Source organism: Bos javanicus, chromosome 13 (assembly GCF_032452875.1).
Source record: "Bos javanicus breed banteng chromosome 13, ARS-OSU_banteng_1.0, whole genome shotgun sequence".
NCBI classification, from domain to species: domain Eukaryota; kingdom Metazoa; phylum Chordata; class Mammalia; order Artiodactyla; family Bovidae; genus Bos; species Bos javanicus.
Genome location: NC_083880.1, coordinates 66,907,448 through 66,933,625, shown reverse-complemented (window position 1 = coordinate 66,933,625; position 26,178 = coordinate 66,907,448). Strand labels below are relative to the sequence as shown.

Below are 26,178 nucleotides of genomic sequence, written 5' to 3'. Positions count from 1 at the left end.
ACTCTGGAGGTACCTCTCCTGGATACTGTGTGGACTGGCTAACTGACCCCCTGGAAAGAACCAAAAATTCTATGTAACAGCTGAGTATTTATGGGCCACTAACTGTCACAAAAACTCCTAAGAGACAGGATTCTGTACAGATAGTACAATCTCTATTGGTAATTACTAATTACCCACTGATTACAAAGAAAGTTTTGAGGGTTCCCTAAGAGGGAAGGGAAAAGAAACACTGTACAATGTTGTTCAACAACACCATCTTTATTCAAAAATATATATCTATGAGACATTTCAGAATATACTGCTACCGCCAATGGCAGCCTATACTTCTAAATAAAGTCCTAAATTAATATACAAATTTAAGCTTTAAAAATATTCTTTAAGAAAAAAAACAAAAACAAAAAACAAAGGAAGATTGAAGACTTTCTGAGGAACATGACCTAAAGGAAAGGTCTTGGAGGCCGATGGATGTCCTAAGTGTAGGAAAACACAAAACAAACCCCCCACCCCACCCCACCTGGTCACCTCATACACACAAGGAGAAAGGGTCATTTAAATTAAACAAACGAAGTAAAAAGTACACTTGGGGAGGATGTGGGACAATTGAGAGTTAAAAACCAAAAGCATTTCATTGGGAAAAAAAAAAAAAAACAGGACTAACCTCCTTATAGGAAGTCTACTAGTAACAGGTGTTAAGAGGCCAACACATTCATTTACATAATTGCTACAGTTTCATTTCTTGCTCTTGCTGTAATAATTACGCACCAATCTCTAGTCAAAGACTCAATCAGATAAAACACAGCAGTGGGCAAAATCCATTATGTTATATAACATTTTCATCTAGCTGATGAGACCAAATGCCTTCTCCACCTTTCTGGTTGGTTTGTGGCTGCTAAGACGCGCCTCCTTTGAAAGCACAGAGTGCGCCCACGGCGATCTGTTTGGAAGCGGCTCGCCTGCAAGACCACAGCAGCACACCACACGGGGAGGGCTTATATGCAGATACAGCAAAGGCTGGAATTCATTCTGCAATTGTGCTAAAGTCATTTACTGCCCTTTGGCCTCTGGGAGAAACACTTTACAGACAGACCCATTAATTTAATAATGACAGGACGACAGGCAGTGTCGATATGTAACCAACACACAGTCCGTATTCAATCTGAAAAATAGCTTAAATGCTACGAGGTTCTACAGAGTTAAACTGCATACCTGCTGTGACTTTTCCTTGTTTTCACTTCATGGCAGGCAGGAGAGCTTCCTGAAGGGAAGCCTGTTACACTTCTAAAAACAGACATCATCATGCTCTAACATGTTGAACATGTAGAATCACATGTAATTGGCTTTTTTGGTAATCCTGAAAAGAGCAACTCAAAATGATGGAAATTCTGAAGCCCCCTCCAAGGAATTCCTTTTATAGCTTTTGGATTTCAGCCTCAGGGCTCTAATTCCTATTACACTATTAGGGCGAATTGTTTTCTGCCCTTTCCAATGTCAAAAATCAGCCCGCCAAATGAGAATGATTTACAGACAGCAGGCCTAGCCTTTACTAAAAGTAAGATAAAAATCCTAACTACATCATACAGTCATAACGTCAGCTGGCATGATAATGGAATTAAGACCCCCCCAGTTAATATCCCTTACTCTCCCCCTTCCCGAGATGGGTTAGTCAGCGGCACCTAACACAAAGCATTCCTCCTCCCCGGGGCACAAGGACACATATAGTGGCGTGAACTGAAGGACAGACAAGCATGCAGCGTGTCAGGTCTGCAGGGGAGAGTTTCAAGTTTAGTCACCATGCTGTGGACAAGCACCCACGCAATGAATTAACTGGTAGTGTGTGCCCTATTCCCCCAAAGAAGGGGTCAAAGCAACAGCAGAACCCGGACTCCCAGAAAGCCTTCAGTTTCAGGGGCCCACTGTGCCATTTCTAATAACTGCCTTCAAGCTTTCACAATGTGGGGCAAGGATAATGTTTCTAGAAACGTGCTCCTGACCAGAGGTTGGGACCCTTGATCAGAGCAGCCTGGGAAGGTTGATAGGAACCTTGAGGAAATACCTTATTTTTGATTCATGCTTGTGATCCCCATGAGTCTGTCTGTCTCGGAACTGTGGCTTGATGTCCCAGATCAGCTTTGAATCTTTACTGCTAGATTCTCTAGTATGCTCACAGAACACATGCACCTAACCTCTGACAACACATTGCCAGAAGTCACAACAAGGGAGAATCTGAGATTTGGCAAACTCTTTATGGCGAAGACGCTCAATACAGTTGTGCCTCCAACCTCTGGGGTGGATGGCAGCCAGGAAAGCCAACGATTCCAGACCTGAGTCCCTTGGCGGAAGCCTGCCCTGAACTTGAACAAGCCCAGCTCGAAAAGGAGCAACTGCTTTCATGACACAATGTCGTCATGAGGGACAAGATTCTTCTACACATGATTTTCATAACTTCTTAGGCGTACAGAGAGGGCTAAAAAGGGAAAACCAACAGGGGCATGGAAACATGAAGTGAGCTTGTATTCTTTCCGAGTATACACTGAAACTGGATTCCATTTGCCACTGTTCTCAATTGTGCTCGACAGAGGAGAGGCGGGAGAGGGAGGAGAATCAGAGTCTGTGGTTCTTTCTTGAGGATGGGGGCCGACTGAACGAGGGACAGAACCAGGGGCTTCCAGGTTATTTCCAACCATGACGCGCCCTCTTCTTTCTGCTGGTACAGATGGGAATCTGGGGCATGACACCTGCCCTAGTCAGTTGAAAACAGGTCACCAGCAGAGGGCAGGGGGGCCAAGCCCCCTGTGACGTTGGGCAGCAACGAGAGGTCTGGCAAGCTCTGAATGTGGGACTTGAGTTCCTTGCGGACCTGGGTTACCCGAGCAAGCTTCTGTTTATATTCCTGAGGAGACAAAGAGTTACGTTAAGGACAAAGAGAAAACAAGCTTCTGTTTATGGTCCCGAGGAGATGATGCAGTTACGTTAAGGAGCTGATACAGATACTCTCAGCCTCCTGGCCTGTGCTCCTGACCAGAGAGCCCCTCACACATTCAGCTAAGCTACCAGGCTCAGGTTTTCAAATGCTCAAAAGCAAGACTGTACACAAAAAATGAAAGCTCTAGAGTTCGATACTGGAAATAGTGAATTAAATGGTATTTAACTGAGTGCTTGAGATCTGGAAGTAAAAAGTGATGTTATGTATTTGTAGTGTCTTTGGTGCTTATCTATTTCAAAATGCTCTGTAAGATAATGCTTGAGCTTTACAATTATTTTGAAGGCTCCACCTAGACATGACTAGGAAAACCACTCTAGAGCTAACTATTTTCTGTGTTAAACTTAGATTAACTCAGAGTTAGCATCTTCATAGACAAGGACTTCAGAAGCTCAAAATTCCCACCGCCACCGCCTGGTTCAGGACTTCCTTGTTCCACACGTAGGCACTGTAGCAAGGCCCTGCTGAGGCCTTCTGGCAGTCACCCCTAAACATGCCCCTGGACTTATCTTTCAGAAGCCCAGCTTTCATCAAGTCCCTCCTCTGATAAAGGGAAGCCTGGGGCCACACTATCTCCATGACTGATCTGAGTGCAAGGTCTTCTAAAATTAGCTCCTGCCCACATGCTGCACAGGCCAGAGCCTGCACTGGCCGTTTGTTCAGGATCCCCCTAAGCCTGAGGGGCTCTTTCTTCTCCTGGTCTCGGCAAGGTCCTGACTTTGCTCCTTCACCAACTGCTGAGTCCTGCCTCTCTAGGAAAATCTTTCCTCCTCATCCAATACACTGGTCCCCCTCTCCGCTGGCCTTCCTGAGCACTGCGCCCCTCATGGACTGCTCTGAGGTGCTCTCTCCACATGTCAGAGTTCTACGTTCCTCTAAAATACGACTCCCTTGATGACAGGAACTGAATACACTATTTTCTTTCCTCAGCTCCCAGCTATAAGGTCTTGGGTAACAACTCTAGGCCAGAGGACATGCGTGGTTTCTGGCTCCTTTGGGGCTCGACTTTTTCTTTTTTCACCCTCTTCGGTGTTTCCGCAAAGACAAGGTGGCTCCTGAGACGGGGCCCTTGCTGACTAAAGCCTCTCCTCCAGGAACATAACAGAGCACTGGGCTGAGACACAACGCCCTGGGCTTAGTCCTGGCTCCGACTCCCAAGTTCCAGTGTGACTGTGGAGGTGTTCCCTCCTTTCCTCCATCCTTCTTTATCTGAAAATGAGGGAAGTGGAGCACCCATAAGGTTTTTCTTCATGTTCTAGATTCCTTCATGCCAGACATCTTCCATATACTTAGAGAGGCAAAAGGTTTGAAGAAGAGTGATAAGATAGGAGATAGGTTAAAAAAAGAACACTTAGCTGAAGCTGTAAAGACAAATTCCAAGCAAGGAGTGGGAGAGGGAAATGGGGAAATGAGCAGGGAGGCTCTGCCCCTACGTGACTGCTGGCAGTCAGCCTTCCCCCTGAAGTGACAGCTGCTCACACAGCCCTCAAACAGAGACAAGGGGCAAGTAAAGAAAGGCAGCTCTTCTGATAGCCCCTTCCTTTCCTCTGAGACTTAACACAACTAAAATAATGACTTCTATAAATTATTCCTAGTAACTCCCCCAACAAACCAGTAAGCATCAGAAGGCAAGGACCAAACCCAACTGCCTCCCCAGCATCCACCATGCCCAGCAGTGCCCTGCAAACAGTAAGTATCTACACAGCTGCCCAATGAATTAACAATATATAAAAGATAGGATTAGGTACCAGTAATTACCTTTCATTCTTGAAACAAAAAACTGATTTCCAATCTGAGGACCTATTAATAAAATGTCAAAGTTCTCTGCTCTTCCTTCTACAAACAGTTTTCTCCTCTGGTTTTACAGACATCACAAGAAGCTAACAGAGGACACCTATTCTCTGTTACTGGACATGGATTCATTTATTGAACTTCTCCTGAATTCTAGGTACAAAAAGGGTAATAGTTACCCTTGCTCCCTGTGACCATCCTCTGACCAAAGCTGACACATGAAAGCCACTTCAACTCACAGCCATCCAGAGTAGACAGAGAGCACTTCAGTTGAAGGAGGAATTCCTCAAGGACAGTTTGAAAATCACCGACTCCCTGGAGAGGTGACCTAGGATCAGAATCCAAGGGTTCCTATTCTCGGGTGATCCTCAGACTAATTTAGCAAGTCCACCTGAGATCAAAAGGTGATTGATTGGATTAACACTCCCACACCATCTTAAATTCAAACAATCCTCATCTTAAAAAAAAAATCTCATTTGTTCCTCTTTAGGAGTACAAGAGGTAGGAGGGTATCTCATCATGTTTCAGTTTAGTTCAGTTCAGTGGCTCAGTCGTGTCCAATTCTTTGCAACCCCATGAATCGCAGCACGCCAGGCCTCCCTGTCCATCACCAACTCCCGGAGTTCACCCAAACTCATGTGCATTGAGTCGGTGATGCCATCCAGCCATCTCATCCTCTGTCGTCCCCTTCTCCTCCTGCCCACAATCCCTCCCAGCATCAGGGTCTTTTCCAATGAGTCAACTCTTAGCATGCATGAGGTGGCCAAAGTATTGGAGTTTCAGCCTCAGCATCAGTCCTTCCAATGAACACCCAGGACTGGTCTCCTTTAGAATGGACTGGTTGGATCTCCTTGCAGTCCAAGGAACTCTCAAGAGTCTTCTCCAACACAGTTCAAAAGCATCAATTCTTCTGCACTCAGCTTTCTTCACAGTCCAACTCTCATATCCATATATGACTACTGGAAAAACCACAGCCTTAACTAGATGGGACTTTTCTTGGCAAAGTAATGTCTCTGCTTTTGAATATGCTATCTAGGTTGGTCAAACTTTCCTTCCAAGGAGTAAGCGTCTTTTAATTTCACAGCTGCAATCACCATCTGCAGTGATTCTGGAGCCCAAAAAAATAAAGTCTGACACTGTTTCCACTGTTTCCCCATCTATTTCCCATGAAGTGATGGGACCAGATGCCATGATCTTCGTTTTCTGCATGTTGAGCTTTAAGCCAACTTTTTCACTCTCCACTTTCACTTTCATCAAGAGGCTTTTTAGTTCCTCTTCACTTTCTGCTATAAGGGTGGTGTCATCTGCATATCTGAGGTAATTGATATGTCTCCCAGCAATCTTGATTCCAACTTGGGCTCTTTCCAGCCCAGCGTTTCTCATGATGTATTCTGCATATAAGTTAAATAAGCAGGGTGACAATATACAGCCTTGACGTACTCCTTGTCCTATTTGGAACCAGTCTATTGTTCCATGTCCAGTTCTAACTGTTGCTTCCTGACCTGCATATAGGTTTCTCAAGAGGCAGGTCAGGTGGCCTGGTATTCCCATCTCTTTCAGAATTTCCTACAGTTTATTGTGATCCACACAGTCAATGGCTTTGGCATAGTCAATAAATAAAGCAGAAATAGATGTTTTTCTGGAACTCTCTTGCTTTTTCCATGACCCAGAGGATGTTGGCAATTTGATCTCTGGTTTCTCTGCCTTTTCTAAAACCAGCTTGAACATCTGGAAGTTCACGGTTCATGTATTGCTGAAGCCTGGCTTGGAGAATTTTGAGCATTACTTTACTAGCGTGTGAGATGAGTGCAATTGTGTGGTAGTTTGAGCATTCTTTGGCATTGCCTTTCTTTGAGATTGGAATGAAAACTGACCTTTTTCAGTCCTGTGGCCACTGCTGAGTTTTCCAAATTTGCTGGCATATTGAGTGCAGGATTTTCACAGCATCATCTTTCAGGATTTGAAATAGCTCAACTGGAATTCCATCACCTCCACTAGCTTTGTTCATAGTGATGCTTTCTAAGGCCCACTTGACTTCACATTCCAGGATGTCTGGCTCTAGGTGAGTGATCACACCATCATGATTATCTGGGTCGTGAATATCTCATCATGTTTAGATTGCCATTATATTCTATATATCATTAGAGAAAATTCATTTTAATGAAAGGAAGTATGTTCCACATTAAAGTCCTCTTTTCATAGCACTCTGAAAGTGGATGGATCAGGCCCACACCTCCTCGTGACCCAGGGAGGTCTTCTTGTTTTCTACCCACAGACATTTCTATTTTAAGGGCAGGTTCATGAGTCTAGGAGGAGGGCATCACTAGACAAAGGATGAAAGCAGGAGCCGATGAACAGGATTAAAAAAAAGAGTTGCAAGATACAACATTAATATATAAAAGTCAATTACTTTCCTATATATTGGCAATGAACTAGTGGAATTGAAATTAAAACCCAATACCATTTACATTAGTCTTTAAACAATGAAATACTTAAGTATAAAGCTAACAAAATATCTATGACATCTACAGGAGGAAAACTACAAAATTCTGATGATCGAACATAGAAGAGGTAAATAAATAGAGAGATATTCCACATTCGTGGATAGGAAGATGCAATTCTCTTACAATGTCAGTTCTTCTCAACTTGATCTGCAGATCCAAGGCAATCTCAATCAAAACCACAGCAAGTTATTTTGAAGATATAAACAAACTAATTCTAAAGTTTATATGGTGAGGCAAAAGATTCTGAAGAGTCAACACACTATTAAAAGAACAAAGCTAGACACTACTTAACTCTAAGACTTAACTTTAAGCTGTTGTAATCAAGAACGCAATACTGGCAAAAGAACAGACAAAAAGATGAGTGCAACAGAACAGAGGGCCCAGAATATATCAACAGTCAACCGATCTTTGACAAAGGAGCAAAGGCAATACAATGGAGAGCAGATAGTATTTTACACACAACATCAACAACATGATCCATGAAAGAAATGACAAACTGGATTTCATTAAAATGAAAAATTTCGACTCTAGAAAAGACTGCCAAGAGAATGAAAAGATAAGCCAGAGTGTGGGAGAAAATGTCTGTGAAAGACATCATATGTCATCAGGGAAATGCAAATTAAAACAATACTGAGGGCTTCCCTGGTGGTCCAGTAGTTAAGAGTCCACCTTGCAATGCAGGGGATACAAGTTTGATCCCTGTTCCAGGAAGATCCCACATGCCTCAGGGCAACTGAGACCATCTGCCACAACTACTGAGCCCGTGCTCTGGAGCCTGTGCTACTGAAGCTCACACACCCTGGAGTCTGTGCTCTGCAGCCACTGCAATGAGAAGCCCCCATACCACAATGAAGAGTAGCTCCCACTCACTACAACTAGAGAAAGCCTGCACACAGCAACAAAGACCCAGCACAGCAAAAAATAAAATAAACATTAAAAACAACAACAGCATTGAAATACCACCGCATACCTGCTAGAATAGTCAGAGTGCAGAAAAGACATCACCACATGTTGGTGAGGATGCAGAGCAAGAGGAAGGCTCAAATACACCACTGGTGGGAATGCAACATGGTACAGCCACTCTGGAAGACAATTTGGTAGCTTCTTACAAAACCAAACATACTCTTACCATACGACTATGCTTGCTGGTATTTATCCAAAGGAGCTGAATATCTGTGTCCACACAAATACCATCACACCACCGTTTACAGCAGCCTTATTCATAATTACCCAAAGCTGGAATCAACCAAGACACCAAGTAGAGGAGTGGATAAACTCTGGTACATCCAAACACAGTATTATTCAGCACTAAAAAGAAATGAGTACGTCAAGGCTGTATATTGTGACCCTGCTTATTTAACTTCAATTAAATAAGCAGAGTACATCATGCAAAATGCTGGGCTAGATGAAGCACAAGCTGGAATCAAGATTGCTGGGAGAAATATCAATAACCTCAGATATTGATGACACCACACTTATGGCAGAAAGCAAAGAGGAACTAAAGAGCCTCTTGATGAAAGTGAAAGAGGAGGTGAAAAAGCTGGCTTAAAATTCAACATTCAAAAAACTATGATCATAGCATCCAGTCCCATTGCTTTATGGCAAATAGATGGGGAAACAATGGAAACAGTGACAGACTTTGTTTTCCTGGGCTCCAAAATCACTGCAGATGGTGACTGCAGCCATGAAATTAAAAGACGCTTGCTCCTTGGAAGAAAAGCTATTACAAACCTAGATAGCATATTAAAAACAGAGACATTACTTTGCCAACAAACGCCCATCTAGTCAAAGCTATGGTTTTTCTAGTTGTCATGTATGGATGTGAGAGTTGGACTATAAAGAAAGCTGAACACAAAAGAATTTATGCTTTTGAACTGTGGTGCTGGAGAAGACTCTTGAGAGTCCCTTAGACTGTAAAGATATCAAATGAGTCAACGCTAAAGGAAATCAACCCTGAATATTCATTGGAAGGACTGATGCTGAAGCTTCAATACTATCGGCCACCTGATGTGAAGAGCTGACTCACTGGAAAAGACCCTGATGCTGGCAAAGACTGAAGGCAGGAGGAGAAGAGGATGACAGAGGATGAGATGGTCGGATGATATCACCAACTCAATGGACGTGAGTTGGCAAGCTCTGGGAGATGGTGAAGGACAGGAAAGCCTTGCGAGCCGCAGTCCGTTGGGGTTGCAAAGAGTCTGGACATGACTAAGTGACTGAACAACAAAAATAAATGAGCTATCAAGCCATGAAAAGACAGGGAGAAACTTTAAATGCATATTATTTCTGAAAGAAGCCAATCTGGAAAGGTTAACTACTGTATGACTCCAATTATATGACATTCTGAAAAAGGCAAAATCATGGATACAAAGGTTGGAGGGAGGAGGTAGGGATGAATAGGTGAAGCAGATGATTTTCAGGGTAGTGGAAACACAATAGTGATGAATTACACATTGTCCAAACCCACAGAATGTCCAACAGCGATGTGAACTCAGGTAACTATTAATTTGGTGTCAGCATAGGTTCATCAGGGCTTCCTTGGTGGCTCAGATGGTAAGGAATCCACTTGCAATGCAGGAGACCTGGGTTCAATCCCTGGGTTGGGAAGATCCCCTGGAAAAGAGAACAGCTACCCACTCCAGTATTCTAGCCTGGAGAATTCTGTGGACAGAGGAGCCTGGCGGGCTACAGTCCATGGGGTTGCAAAGAGACTGAACAACTTTTACTGCTCACTATGTGGGTTCATCAGGAGCAAAAATGTACCCCATCTGGAGGACGTAGATAGTGGGGGAGACAAGACAGGTCTGGGGATAAGGGAGTATATAGGAAATCTCTGTACCTTCCTCTTAATTTTGCTGTGAACCTAAAACTGTTCTGAAAAATGGTGAATCGGCCAACTGGTTAAAATGTATCAGCAAGAGCCACTAGGTACATACTCTGAATATCTAAATACAGGTAAAGACTGCCTTTAATACTGTTAAAACATCCCTGGACAGGGGGAGAATAAGATCCCACAACCCATATGGCACAGCCGAAAAAACAAACAAATAAACAAACAAAACTGTTAAAATATGTAGCTGCTTAACTGGGACAGCTGAATGACCCCACTTAATGCCTTGAGGAAAGACAAACAATTCACCCCAAGCTCTAATTAGGTCAAACTGAGGCTATAGTAATTTTATAGTCCCCTAAATAAAGGAAGTGGCAGCCCACTCCAGTACTCTTGCCTGGAGAATCCCATGGGTGGAGGAGCCTGGGGGCTACAGTCCACGGGGTCGCAGAGAGTCGGACACGACTGAGCAACTCCACTTTCCAAACAGATTTAGTAGTAACTGACTCTGTGATATCCTAACCGTTTTTTTTTTTTTTTAATTAGAGTCAGCCTTTTCCCAAGTGTATGCATGTACAGCTTGTGTCAGAGTCTGTGCGACCCCATGGACTGTAGCCCACCAGGCTCCTCTGTTCATGGGATTATCCATGCAAGAATACTGGAGTGGGTTACCGTTTCCTCCTCCAGGGGATCTTCCCAACTGAGGGACTGAACCTGCATTGGCAGGCAGATCCTTTAATACTGAGCCACCTGGGAAGCCCTTAATGCTGCCACTGACCAACAGAAAATTAAGCATGAATCCAAATAAAACTACTTCCCCAGACACAAATCCAGCATTTACCTGTCTCTACGTCTTCCCTCACTAGGGGCAGGGCACACCCTTGATAGCTGCCTTCCTGTTATTCTCTTAGGTTCTAAACAGGCAAAGGAGACAGACCTCAGGAGAATCCAAGCATCTTTTTCCTCAAGGTACACTGTGTTTTCTGACAACTAAGACCCACAAGCTCGGCAAGGTTCCACACTGAGCCCTCAGGAACTCCTGTTCTCAGCAGAAATCAGGAATTCTTCTCAAGACACCATGAAACCAACTTCCAGGTGATGAGACCCATTCAAATTCTTTTGACTCACTGAAGTGTGCTGCATCCCACAATCTCTTCAGCACACAGACAAATGATGCGACAAGGTGGTCACATGCTGTTTGCTTAAAATACCTTAGACCTGTGTATAACAGAGGACTCAGCCTTTAATCTAAGGCTCCCACTACCCTTCCTGGTCCAGGAACTCTAGAGATGGAGCCCTGCACCATTTACACCAGCAGATGCCACCCCTGCCCTGCTCCTGTTTCTCAGTCTTCTCTCCCCACCAGCTGATTCACCTCACCCACACTTCACACGGCTCTTTTTCACACCTGTATCTTCAGACACTTGCCTTTTCCTCCACTACCAGGCAAGCAAGAAGACAAGACAAACCCAGGAAGCGCTGTTGCTTTGCCTTCCCTGCTCATGCATAATTTACACTGGGGTGGTGGCAGAGGCGAAGCGCTGAGCTGAATCCGCCGTTCGCTACAGGCACTCACTGCAGCAAAACACGCCCCCACCGACCCCCACCATGGGGAGCCATGAAACAGGCAGGTGTTCTACCAGACTTGCGGCTACTGCTGCCCTGGTGCAGGATCCTGGAGGGGAGGTAGTGCAGGGGGAAGCAGGCACACATGATGAACTGCCTGGGTTTCTGTAATCGCCAAGAAATGCTGAAAACAGAGAAGGTAAAGGACGGAGGTGTGGCTCTAAGACTGAGCCTAGGATTTATGTTCCTGGCAAAACTCTGGAATTTTGCCTCAAAGATTCTTTGAACCAGAAGTAGAAAATGTGTCCAACATCCCCCTGCTTCCTATGGATCCAGCTGACACTGTGGGAACACAGCCCAGCACAGCACATGGAGACAACTGGCCGAGGGAAGCAAGGCTGACACATTCTTTGCCTTTTTTGGTTAGAGGGGTAAGCCAGAGCTGACATGCTGCAGATGAGCTGGGGGATAAGACGGTTAGAAATGACAGGGGCCAATGTCGCAACGACCTTTCGAGGGGAATTTCACTTTCAAAACAAACAAAAATTGTAAGCATTTCCTCTAGCAACTCATGTAAGAAATACAGATCAAAATGTAAACTGTCAAACCTACTTTTTTCTCCTTGCTAAGAAGTATTTACACAACAAAAATTGTGTTAGAAATAACACCAAAGGCAGGGGCTTGATTTGATAAGATTTCCAGTAACAAGATGTCTGTTTTCCTCTATCTTGCCCTGTTGTGCTATAGGACACATGGTATATAAAAATCACCCACTGCCCAGCTACTTCCAATTAAGAATTATAAAGGGTTATTATGCATGAAGAAGTTTATGAAGGGCCCTGTTTGAAACGTGACCTGCCACACTGAATTAAAGTCAAAGAACGGCTTCATCACAGGAACGCCAAGAGAGCCAGGCAGAAAGGGAAAGCTGAGTCTTGCCCCAAGGTTACTTAACATGCCCCCTCAGCCCTCTTGTCTTTCCAGGAGGCTTAACTCTATAGTTGCTGATGCTATAGACTTAGAAATCTACACTTAGAAATCACAGCTTCAACTTAAACTACAACTAATTAACTCATCCTTCATTTTTTATGGGAAAATACAATATCTAAATCTTTGGGCTGAAAATAAGAATGCTGCTTTTAATTTTTCTTCAAGGATCTACATGGGAACATTAAAAACCCATCACTAACTCACACCTCTCTCCCAGCCAGCTCCATTGCTCCATGTGACTTAGTGGCAGCTGCGACATTTCAGAATGATCCCTTCTGAGGTGTCACAGCAGGGCTGGAGCTGCTGAGTTAAGATGCTGGGGAAGATACAAGGGAAAGAGAAAGCTGTGGCTCTGATTCTAGTCTTCAGTGGCTTTCAGCTCTGTTACCAAAACCAATAATAAAGGGACTACTACTGCTGGGGCTCCGAGTGGGCTACCTCAAAATGGCTATACCATGGCATATTAATTATTTGAAGTCGCATGAAAAGCACTGATATAAGAAATTAAAAAACAAGAAAAATTCTGATCCTCTTCTGTCTCCCTGAAAAGCAGGAAATAAATCTCTCAAGTGAAAGGTTCGCTTTCTGCATCTGGAGGTGGAAAGACAGACACCCTTATTGTCAGAGACAGGAATTCAGAGCTGAGAAGCCTGTATAAACAAACTCTGTTACTTCTCTGATTCACTACCCCACACTCAAATTCTGTTTAGATTCTTTTCTAATTAAGCACCCAAAGCCTAAGTTTCTTTGTGCTGTCATTCCTCACAAATTTACTATGTAAAACATATAAAAGCTGCCTGCTTTGGTTACTTCTTAGGTCTCATTTTTAGAAGACCTCTGTGTATATGAAAAAAAAGACAAAACATTTCTTTTTTTCCTCTTAATCTGCCTTCTGTCCTTTTTGTTTTTCGTTTTAGTAGTACAATCACAAGAACTCAAGAGGAGCAGAGGGGGAAATTCCCCCTCTTCAAAAGTACCCATAGTGTTTCCCAGGAGGGAAAGTGACAAAATGACTATAATTCAAAGTATTCGCAGAGCAATACATTACTTTACCAACAAAGGTCTGTCTAGTCAAAGCTATGGTTTTTCATAGTTATGTATGGATGTGAGAGTTGGACCATAAAGCTGAGCACTGAAGAATTGATGCTTTTGGAGTGTGGTGTTGGAGAAGATTCTTTAGAGTCCCTTGGACAGCAAGGAGATCAAACCAGTCAATCCTAAAAGAATTCAGTTCTGAATATTCATTGGAAGGACTGATGCTGAAGCTGAAGCTCCAATATTTTGGCTACCTGATGTGAAGAACTGACTCATTGGAAAAAACCCTGATGCTGGGAAAGATTGAAGGTAGGAGAAGAAGGGGATGACAGAGGATGAGATGGTTGGATGGCATCACCGACTCGATGGACATGAGCTGGAGCAAGCTACAGGAGTTTGTGATGGACAGGGAAGCCTGGCGTGCTGCAGTCCATGGGGTCGCAAAGAGTCAGACACAACTGAGGGAATGAACTGACTGGCGGAATCAAATGGGAACTGGCTTCTTAAGCTGGAAATCATACCACGAAGTGTTTTTGGAGTATTTCTTTCTCCCCAGAAGACCCTCTACACAAAAAGTTTAAGGGAGCTTCTACTATCACAACAAAAACCCCCTTCTGAGAGGGATTTGCAAAAGCAAGGGAAGAAGAATGAAAAGTTACTATGTATCATGTCCAACTCTTTTGCAACTACAGCCTGCCAGGCTCCCTCTGTCGGCTTCATTCTCCAGGCAAGAATACTGGAGTGGGTTGCCATTCCCTCTTCCAGGGAATCTTCCCAACCCAGGGATCAAACCTGGGTTTCCTGCATTGCAGGCAGATTCTTTACCATCTGAGCCATCAGGGAAGCCCAACACACAGAATTAAACTAATAAAAATGAAACTAACAAAAATAAAATCCATTTTGCGTGCATGTGTGCGAAGTCATTTCAGTTGTGTCTGACTCTTTGTGACCCTTGGGACTGGAATCCACCAGGCTCCTCTGTCCATGGGATTCTCCAGGCAAGAATACTGGAGTGGGTTGCCATGCTCTCCTCTACGGGATCTTCCCAACCCAGGGACTGAACCCACATGTCTTGTCTTCTGTATTGGCAGATGGGTTCTTTACCACAAGTGCCACCTGGGAAGGCCAAACTCCATTCTGGGACTGGGCAAATTTTCAAATCTTAATGTAATCATAAAGCTAAAACTTACAATTGAACAGATGCCTGTGAAAGTGCTTTAAAAAGAGACTAATTTTAAAATGCACCTGGGTCCCTCAAAAATGCTTATACCAGTTATACAATGGGTCCCTCATACAAAACCAGGTAAAACCAAACCACTAATGCACAGGAAGTATATTTATAATTAATTCATTTTTTAAAAAGTTAACCTTCAAAAAACATAAGCTTTATGCAAATAAAGCCCCCACAAACTGATTTCCTTAACAACCATTTTAATAAAAAACCAAGTTATTGATGTTGTGCAAACATGAAAGGTGCAAGCAGACCTTTCAGCTGTTTCTCTTGTCGAGCCCAATACTGGTGGAGTCAAATATTCCTGCAGGGCAGCAGTGAGAAGCAAAGGGTAGAAAGGAAAAGGGCATTTTTCACACTAAATAACTTTAAGCAATGTTTGTTATAATTTAAAGTGCTGAAAGGTCTGCCTGGAGCAAGGTGGCCTGTAGGTTACTGCTCTGCATTTGATACAGCTCTCTCTACAAGCAATAAAAAGTTTTCACTTCCTTCCGTTAGCCAAAAAAAAAAAAAAGAAAAGGAAGTAAAATGCATTTCCTAACTCTCCCAAAAGACTGAGGGTACGTCACCCTCCCATGGGAGGGAGGTCTCCATAGTAGAACAGAAAAAACCTGGAGTCAGAAACTCCAGATTCAGGGATTTTCCTGGTGGCCCAGTGGCTAAGACTCCACTTGGTGCTCCCAATGGAGGGGACCTAGGTTCAATTCCTGGTCGGGGATCTAGATCCTACATGCCGTAGCTAAGACCCAGCTCAGTCAAATAAATAAATAAGAAAGAGTTGGACACAAAGAGTTGGACACGACTGAGTGACTGAGCATTCACACACTCAGGTGAGAGATGGTGTCAGTTTGGACTACACCGGTAAGTGGAGACAGAGATGAAGAGAAGGAGGACAAATTCAAGAAAAACTGAGGAGATAAAAATCACAAGGGCTTAGCAACTACTCCAATGTGGAAGAGTGGTGATGGGAGGCTGTCTTGCAGAGCTGCAGAAGTGGAGCTGAAGAAGCGACTGGGACATGAGGCGAATGAAGTGACTCACGTGGGAGGTGGGAAAAACACAAAGAGAAACACTGGATGAGGCCCAGTGTCTGGCTCTGATGAATGGCAGTTGGAAGGGAGAAGATGGTGAATGTGATCATATTAAGCATGAGGTGTTTGTGGAAATTAGATACATGGGTCTTAAGTACAAGGAAGGATCTAGGTATAGACCTAGATTGAAGCCATCAGCACAGAGGTGGTAGCTGAAGCCACTTCAGAGAATGAGAATGAGAAAAAAGCTAAAGGAATATCCATTTATTGGGCAAGAATAGAGAAAAGCATATTAAAGGACAAAAGGCCTAGAACCAGCAGAAGGTGGGATCCAGAAACCAAGAGAAGGAAAACACACGAAAAGTAATAAACAGTATTAAATGCTATAGTTTCTAGCCTCTAGCCCTTGCTGGTCTGGTGGCTAGGATTCCTGGGTTTGGTATAGATGACTGTTAGTCACTAAGTCGTGTCCAACTCTTTGTGACCACATGGACTACAGCCTGCCAGGCTTCTCTGTCCATGGCATTCTCCAGGCAAGAATACTGGAGTGGGCTGCCATTCCATTCTTTCTCCAGGAGATCTTTCTGACCTAGGAACTGAACCTGGGTCTTCTGCATTGTAGGCACATTCTTTACCAACTGAGCCACCAGGGAAGCCCCATTAAATGCTATGCTACTGCTGCTGCTAAGTCACCTCAGTTGTGTCCGACTGTGTGACTCCATAGACGGAAGCCTACCAGGCTCCCCTGTCCCTGGGATTCTCAAGGCAAAAACACTGGAGTGGGTTGCCACTTCCTTCTCCAATGCATGAAAGTGAAAAGTGAAAGTGAAGTCGCTCAGTCATGTCCGACTCTTAGTGACCCCATGGACTGCAGCCTACCAGGCTCCTCCTTTCATGGGATTTTCCAGGCAAGAGTACTGGAGTGGGTTGCCATTGCCTTCTCCGATTAAATGCTATAGAGAGGGCCAAAAAGAGAAAAGAAAAAGAGAGCCAGAGACTGAGAAATATCTTTAGGCTTCTGAGATTAGACTACTGGTGTGTGTGGGTGCTCAGTCATGTCCAGCTCTTTACGACTGACTGCATGGACTGTAGCCCTCCAGGCTTCTTTGTCCATGGGCTTCTCCAGACAAGGATACTTGAGTAGGTTGTCATTTCCTCCTCCAGGGGATCTACCTGACTCAGGGGTCAAACCTGAGTCTCCTGAGGTTCCTGCACTGGAAGACTGATTATTTACCGCCGAGCCATATGGGAAGCCCTAGGCTACTGTGGGGGATTTTAAAGACAGTAATGGAGATGTACCTGCCAAGCTGCAGTGGGGTTAAGCAGAGGCAAAATGGGGAGCCACGATGCAGTGATGTGGTAAAAAAGGGAGAGTAGTAGTGATGCGGGGTGTGCTCGTGTGAGCGTGATGTAAAAACCATATTAGAGAGGCAAGGCATGATACATATGCTGAGACGGAGCCCTTCAGCCAGCCTACTGGAGACTTTTTACACAGAAAGGAAAATAACTTGGTCCTAAAGGTCCTGTGCGCTAAGGAAAGGCAAACATTAACTACTGAGGTTGGATAAGCGCTGGAACCTCTTTGTTACGGGTGAAGGTAAAATTATTATTTTATAAATGAAAAACCATGCCAAAGATAGGAGGCTGCCAAAACCACTGACTGGCCTCAGTAGAGAAAGGCACAAAGAGCCTGGAACGGGCACTGCGGATCCTCATCACTAAATCTTGACTGGGGTTAAATGGTATATTTCTGGGAATAACTCCTTGTGAGTCTTATGTCCCACAGAGCAGAAACAGTGGTGGGCAAAATAAAAGCACCAAACAGAGCCTACCAGACGCCATGAAGGAAAAGTGGGATCAGTCTATTTTAATCATTATCAAAACCTCAAGAATGCTTAGAAAGCCACCAGCAAATTTTTGCTGAGTTGAAGTTCACAAAGTTACTCTGCTTAAAATTCTCAAAGAACCTCATGACTGGAGTAAGAGAGATGTCCATACTTTTTCCTAAAGATGTTGAAAGAATCTGAATAAGGAGGAGAACAAATAAGGAGGCTTGCAGAGTCATAGAGAAAGTTGACTGGTACCATCACTTCTTCACGTGAAGCATGCCATACCTTTGGGAGCTCAGGGACTTTGTAAAGGTTTCATGTTGACTCCTTATTATAAGCAAGCAAATTTTTGCTCTAAACATGGAAAAAGACTCATTCTGACCTTACTTTAAGCCCTTCATTTTATAAGGGAAAACAAAGTCAGAGATACAACTTGCAAAAGCAGAGCATGCCATAATCTAGTTTCACTTTCTTCAAAAACCACAACTTACGGTAGGAGCAGATGGCCCACCTGAACAGGAGTAGGAACATTCATAAAAACCAAAATAGAGCTTTGCTCAACGTAACACACACCCCTTGGGTCAAATAGACACTTAGACACAAGAGCTCAAATTTCTGTAATCTGAACTCTGCTCTCAAAGCTATGCTCACTCAAGTCAATGTTATAATAAGTAGTTGCCATCTTCACACAGCTGTTTCAAATGTAAACAGTTAATTTAAAACCCAGAAGAGAGCCCCATTTGTCTAATTTGTCTGCTTCAATGTTCACTCCTTCATAAAACAAAGATTAATCCTTAACTTGTGGGTATATATCCACATTACACACATACGTATGTATCTTCTACCTATCTGTCTGTCTATAAAGCTCAGTGAAGTTCTAGTCTACTTAAGATGCTTTGAAAAAGATCAAGAACCCATAAGTCAGAAATGCCTACTGAAGGCAAAGACCTTGAAATACATATGACCTGGAGTATACTTAAAGACAAGCAGACATCTGCACACATACAGAATCCATTTTTTTAAATTTCTAGGAATTAAAAAATCCAGATACTAAAAGTTAGCCCAAAGTTTAAAAAAAAAAAAACTTCAATAAAAGTAATTGAATATCAAACCATATTCAAGAAACCATTTAAAATGTTTACAAAGTTTTTTGCTAATAAGGGAAAATAACCACGTAAAGTTTTTAAAGGCATATATGATCATTTTAATTTTAAAACAGGAGGAAAAAATAAAAGAAATATATCAAAATTAAAAGTAGATATCTCTGAATAGTGAGATTATGATTTTTTTTTCTTTATATTCATTTTTTATAAGTTTCCTGTGAGTGCTTCTTTTGTAATTCAAAAAAGAAAAAGAACTGAATATTAGTTGAGTAAGAATGAATGTTTGGGGACTTCTCTGATGGTGGGGCGGCTAAGACTCCAAGCTCCCAATGCAGAGGGCCTGCTTCAATCCCTGGTCAGGGAACTAGATCCCACATGCTGCAACTAAGACCTGGTGCAGTTAGGCAGCTAGCCAAGTAAGTGAGTTAAGTTAGTTTAAAAAAAAAAAAAAGAATGAATGAATATTTTGGCAGACAAAGCAGTGATGCAGGGCTTGAACACTGTTTTTATTCAATGTATATATGCACTTCATAATAAATCTGAAGAATTAGTGCTACACACACTTGCTAAAACTCAGTGGAGCTGTTCTGGGAAGGAGGAACCATCAAAAGTTGATAAATAGGAAAACAATGCTGTGGCTAAAGGTATGGATTTACAGCTGGGAGAGCTTTGAATTCACGTCACTGTTTTCAAAGTAAAGTCTCAAGTGTCAGGGAACCATGCCCTTAGGTCACCAAGTAAGTGAAGTACATTATATGGGGCCTTTTCTCCCCTAGAGTAATGAGAGATTAATATAGAAAGACACACACACACACACCCGTAAGCGCACACACGGATAGATAAGAGGTCCAGCTACAAATCTGGCCTGAGCTCAAAGGGTCAGCAGTACCTAAAAAGAATGGAAGGAATCCAAGGATTAAACACACCTTCCAAACTCCAAATCACTTACAGAACCACGCAACTCAAAAAGTCCCCACCTACTGGAGGGAAACTTTAAAAAAAAAAAGAAGAAAAAAAAGGGGATGCACATCAAAGCAGGGGTGAAAAAGCAGTGAGCGAGCCAAGGCCTGCTGTGTGGGGAAGGACACAAGTACAACCCCATCCCACCAGCCCACCGCTGATCAAGTGACCAGTGTGAGCAGACTGGCCTGCTTCCGCCCATGGTGCTGACAGCGCTGCTAGTCTAGGGAGGGGAGAACACGCTAAGGAAGGGAGTAGTACAGAGGACCCACAGGCAGGGCCTCTCAGTTCCCAGGGAACACGGTAGATGATCACTGGGGTCAGGATTCTGCAGACTGGGGTTCTATCCTCACTGACTTCCTTCTGTGACCCTGAACTGCTCAAAGGAACGCTGAGCTCTGTCTTCTCATCTAAAAGAGGGATTATATCACCTGCTCCCATCTGCCCTGACTGTAATGGACAATGAGATACTGGCTTCCCTCACCATGGAGAAAGGGGAGGATTTGTCCAAAGCTGACCAAAAATGGAGCTCTCTATCTCTACCTACTGCCCATCCCATTACTGGAATGAACATCTTTCACCATCTGCACCCTGCAGGGGGGTGGGGGATGCCGCCAGAAATAACAGATGCCGTTAGTGCCCCCTGAGCTATAGCCCAAGAATCTCTCAAGTTTGTTGGAACCAAATTACAAACAGATATAAGAAGTCACAAGTCAGTGCTGGATTCTGGGCCATTTCCCCCTTCCCAGCTGTGCTGTGCTATCTTAAGTGAAAGTGAAAGTGTGAAAGTGTTAGTCACTCAGTTGTGTCCAACTCTTTGTGACCCCATCGACTATACAGCCTGCCAGGCTCCTCTGTTCATGAAATTCTTCAGGCAATTATACTGGAGTGGGTAGCCATTCCCTTCTCCAGGGGATCTTCCTGACCCAGGGATTGAACCCACGTCTCCTGCACTGCAGGCGGATTCTTTACCATCTGAGCCACCAGAGTCTCAAAGGAAAAGTCGCATGTACTCTTGAGTATTCATTACAGTGGAGGGCGACCTACCAAGTTTGGGAGACACAGCAACAGGCCCAAGTTCAGTGACCAATTTCTCCCTTCTTCTCAGAGCAAGAGAATGCAGAGTTATGGCAGGAGGGTACTTAGGAGCTTGGTGGCAAAGTACGCTCTCTCAAACTCAGAAAGGTTTTCTCAGGGGCCATTCCAGAATGCTTTCCTGCAACCATTTTAATGCCCCTATATAAGACATCATGTCTCTAAAATAAGATTCTTGGGACTGCTGAAATGATCAACTCTGGCTACTCTTCTGTGTAGAGCGTCTTTCTGCTGTGACCTGACCTAATGAAATAAATAAATAAAATTTTAAAACCACAATAAATAAACCAAAACAAACTTGGTAAAATGACAAGATGTCTGCTTTAAATTGTATTTCTGGTCTGCGCTAACTCTGGGTCTGAAGAGAAGACTATATGATTCAGAAGCTGGACTATACACCTCCTGAGGTCCTATCCAGCTCCATAATCCTGTTAAAGACCTTACCTAGACATCCAGGCCTCTCCTCTGCAGAATAAAGCTGGCAGTCTTGCCTGTGCCCTGGTGACTTTGTTAAACACACATGCATACACACGCAGGCCTTCCAGAGGTGGGTGAACACTGCCCACTGGAAGGAGAGGCGCACACTGCCGTCTACTGCGGCTCTGGACACTGAGGGCACCTAAACAAGGCCTCCGTAAAACCAAATGCGCTGGGAAACGATGCTCTAGCATGTCTGAAAATTCTGCAGCAGAAATTAAAGAATTATCTAACTAAATGGGAAGACATTTCACGTTCAGGGACTGGAAGGCTTAAGACTTAAGATGGCAATAGTGCCCAAAGCAATCTTCAGATTCAACACAACGCCTATGAAAATTCCAACAAACTTTATTGGAATGGAAAAGCTGATCCTCAAACTCCCACAGAACTGAAAGAGGCCCTGAACAGCCAAATGACACTAAGACAGAACGAAGTTTGAGGATTCACATTTTCTGATCTTAAAACTTACTATGAAGCTACAGAGATCAAAGTAGTTGTGTGTGATACTGGCATAGGACAGACACACAGATCAGTGGAACAGAACAGAGTCAAGAAATATACCCATACATCTATGGCCAATCGATTTTTAACAAAAGTACTAAGTATTCAGTGGGGAACAACAAACAGTGCCAGGGCAACGAGGCATCTATATGCAAATAAAGGAGGTGCGCTCACACTCCCCTGGCCCACCTCACATCACAAGCAAAAATGAGCTCAACAACCTCAATGTAAAAGCTAGAACTAAAAAACTCCTAGAAGAAAACACAGAATAACTCTTCCTATGACCTGGATTTTGCAATGGATTCTTAAATGTGACACCGAAACGTAAGCAACACAAGAAAAAACGATTTAGATCTTATCAAAACTTACTGCTTCAAACAGCATACTGAAGAAAGTGAAAAAACAGCTTACAGAATGGAACAAAATATTTGCAAAGCATTTAACTGGTAGAAGTCTGATATCCACAACATACCAAGAACTCTTACAATTCAAGAACAAACAACTCAGTTCAAATTTGGGCACAGGACTTGAACAAACACGCTCTTAAAAAAGATACACAAATGGCTAACAAGCACACGCTAAGATGCTCATCCTCGTTAGTCACCAGGGAAATGCAAATCAAAACCACGCGATACGACTTCACGTCCGCCAGGATGGCTAGAACTTAAAAAGGACAGACAACGCCAAGTGTTGACAAGGATGTGAGAAAAGCAGCCTCATACACTGCTAGTGGGAATGGGAAACGGCACAGCTGCTATGGAAACCAGTTCTGGCGTCTCCTCAAAAAGTTAAAGATAGACTTCACCTTACGATTCAGTAATTCTATTCCCAGGTATACATATACCCAAGAGAAATAAAACATATGCCCACACAAAAACTTGTTCACAACTGTTTATGGCAACACTGTTCATAATGGCCAAAAGGTGGAAACAGCCCAACCGTGCATCAGCAAAGGGACGGGTAGACATTTTTGCATATCTATAAAATGGACGATTCAGCCATAAGAAGAAATGAAGTACTAATACATGCTACAACCTGGATAAATCCCAAAACATGCTAAGTGAAAGAAGCCAGACCCAATTATATGAAATATCCAGCGCTGGCAAATCCATGGGCACAGAAAGCTGATTGGTGGTTATGAGGGGCTGGGAGGAGGGGCCCACAGGGAGGGACTGGTTAATGGGGCACAGGGTTTTCTTTTGCTCTGACAGAAAGCGAGCTATTTTAGAATTTGATACAGGTGGTGGTTTCTCAATACTATGAATGTACTATGTGTCGCTGAAATGCATATACTTTAAAAGGGTTATTATTTTCATGTTTCACCTCGTATTTTTAAAACATCTGCAGACAGGAACACAGTTCTCCAGAGCTCGTCCCTGTGCGGCATTCAGTCTGTGTGTGTACCACTGGCAGGGACATCACACACAGACCTGTCTCCTTTCAGTTTAGAGCACTGCTAGAACGTCAACAAACATCATGATGTTTAAAAAAAAGGACCGATGTGTCAAAATTATGAGCACCTTCCCCATTCTGATTTTTTTCTTCAATGCATGTACAAGTAAGATTTCCCTCCCTCTCTCTCTTTCCCCTTTGCATATGCCCAGATGGAATATACCATATCAGGCTTTCTCCAAAGTGACAAGACTGGAACTCTGTCCACCCTACTCTACAGCTTGTGAGCTTCTAGCAATCACTTGGGGTTAATGGTCACCTCTGTCCCCCAGAAACAAATTCTCCCTTTGCTCTAAGAACTGAAGTTTTAGAGGCTTTTCTGGCTCCTTTTCCTTTATTGAATTCACTTTCTTCTACCTCCTCCACATTCCTGATCCTCCCTTTCAGGCTGCTATTTGTGCTTCCTGCTGCATGTCCTCTTTCCCCTTTCTATGTTTTCTCATGTTCACGACAAAAGCATGACAAATATTAAGCAGCTTTCCTTCTAACTTGCCTGGAGTTTAAGGCCAATGTCTATTATAACATCCAAACGCAATAGCATGGGGAAAAAAGAAAGGAAAAAAAGGTAAACAAAGAAAAAATGAATCATGGTTCTATTTAAAGGAAAAAAAAATACAAAGGAGGAAACCCACAGTTTCCATCAAATACTCACCTTTCTTTACTAATACAGTCTTTACAACTAAGAATTAGTTTTTAAATGCAACCTAAAAAACCCTCTTCATTGAGTAAGGTTGTATCAGGTGATGAATTTCACTCCCAGAACAAATATTTACTGAAAAAAATTACGTTTCTGATACTGGAAGAGCTACCAAAGAACACCTAGTGAACTCTGGAAGACCTGCTGAAGGCATTTTTGTTGAGTTGCTAGGTTGCATCTGACTCTTTGCAATCCCATGAACTGCAGCCTGCCAGGCTCCTCTGTCCAAGGGATTTCCCAGGCAAGAATACTGGAGTAGGTGGTCATTTCCTTCTCCAGGGGATCTTTCCCACCCAGGGATCGAACCCATGTCTCCTGCATTGGCAAGTGGATTCTTTACCACTGAGCCACCAGAGAAGCCCACTGAAAGCACAGCATTGTTCAAAAACTGTCTGTGCATTTTATAATTCACTTCTATTTTAAATAAATGTCTGATCGATACAGTAAACAAATAACATTATCAACTTTCCTCAGTTGATTTTAGCTTAGACATAGTGAGTTAAGGTATTCCCCTTATTGAGAACATTTCTCACATTCTACTTTAACTTCATTCTTGCTTCTACTAGAGTGGAAGCTCACTGAGGGAGAGCACATATCCTGCTCATCTCCACTTATCTCCTGCCTGGCATGGGTTCTGCTAACTTCATGGCTGAATGAGCAGCTGCTAAGAGTTTTGTTGTTGTTGAAAGAGTATGACGCCTAATTCCCACGGGAGGGCTCTGGGAGCCCGCTTCCCGTACCTTCTGTCTTTGTCTTCCTTTACTCATCTGTCTGCACCAGTGTGGTTGTTCTCCATTTACAAATGTATTTCCCTTCTTCAGTTGCTACTTCCTCTTATGAAAAGTCTGTATTGCCTGCCAGGAAGTTTAGACTTAACCTTAAACCACAATCATAACTGCAACCACAATCGTAATTGCCAGCTGCCTCCTTGATCTATATTACGTACAATCCCTTGGTTTGGTTTTACGTTCAACCATCCTGTTTATGCAAAAACATTATTTCCTTGAGGGCAGAAACACAATTTCTCTGGGAGCCATAACTCTTGTCTTCTACGTCTCAGGGTCTGAATCATCCTAGGCTCTGAATCATTATACTTCCTATCCCAAAGTTCAGGAGACACTGAGAATCTAAGATAAAATTCTCAAGTGAAATAATAAAGAGGTATACTCATTATATAAGGAAGATATAAACCTGTAGAAAAAAATGTTATGTGTTATCAAATTAGAACTCTGGGAAGAAAAGAGACTCTCAAGCAAGTAACTACATTTCCAGAGTTCTAAGAATTCTATGTTCATACACTGATGGCAATGAAAAGATTAAAAAATAAAAGTAGATTTCATTACTCTTCTGACGTGGCAGTTTTAAAACAAGGACTGGTAATATTAAAAAAAAAAAAAAGAATGTTAAAAAAATACATATACTTTATGTACTGTCCCTATCAATAAGACACTTTTGGAAGATTTAGAAGAAATCATAGTAATAATGTGTCTTTCAAGTGGCACATACTTATTAAGTTTTATCATCCCCATAAAGATATAATGGAATTAAGATCAGTCTATTATGGGATATGAGAAAAAAATCTCAAGATTCTAGGGAGCAGACTGTTCATATTTTTAGCAAACGTGGATAAAGAATGAAATCATCTCTCAACATCTTATATCTAACAGTTTGCTTTTTTAAAATGTAGCAAATTTAGCTCCATTTTTACAATGAATAATTTTCACTCATGTGTCTGACAGACACAGTTTGGGATAAGAACTGGGAGTTCAGAATCTATACTTTCGGGTGATGGGACATACCTGTTCTGATTCTTAAAGCGATGGAATTCCAATGCCCAAGTGAGTAAAAAAAATTGGGGCTGGAAAGCAACGGATCCAAATCTCTGATCCATTTCTGCCTTAATAACCTCCTGTGGCATTTAGCAAACCATTGGTTCTACAGAAACCAGGAAGATTCCCCCAGAAGAAATATAGGGAGGAAAGTGCAACCATGAGAAAAGGAGACGAACAAAGGGTTAATTCACTCTACCAACCCAATCTCCTTCTCAAAGACTCTGTCCTCTATGGTAGCCTGCCACGTTCCACCCAACAGCAGCTGCTCATGATA

General features: G+C 43.0%; 1 protein-coding gene across 2 annotated transcripts in view; it reads right to left on the bottom strand.

Annotated features, from left to right (window-relative positions):
- The window catches only part of RPRD1B (regulation of nuclear pre-mRNA domain containing 1B), a 77,209-nt gene that overhangs the window by 19,177 nt on the left and 31,854 nt on the right, over positions 1-26,178 (bottom strand). The window contains exon 7 of one of the 2 annotated variants that reach the window (XM_061437555.1): positions 238-2,890. The exons of the other annotated variant lie outside the window; for it this stretch is intronic. Coding sequence (XP_061293539.1) covers positions 2,741-2,890 — 150 coding nt within the window. The 3' untranslated portion in view covers positions 238-2,740. Of the gene's footprint in view, positions 1-237; positions 2,891-26,178 lie in introns of those variants that run through there. 2 annotated transcript variants of the gene reach the window in all.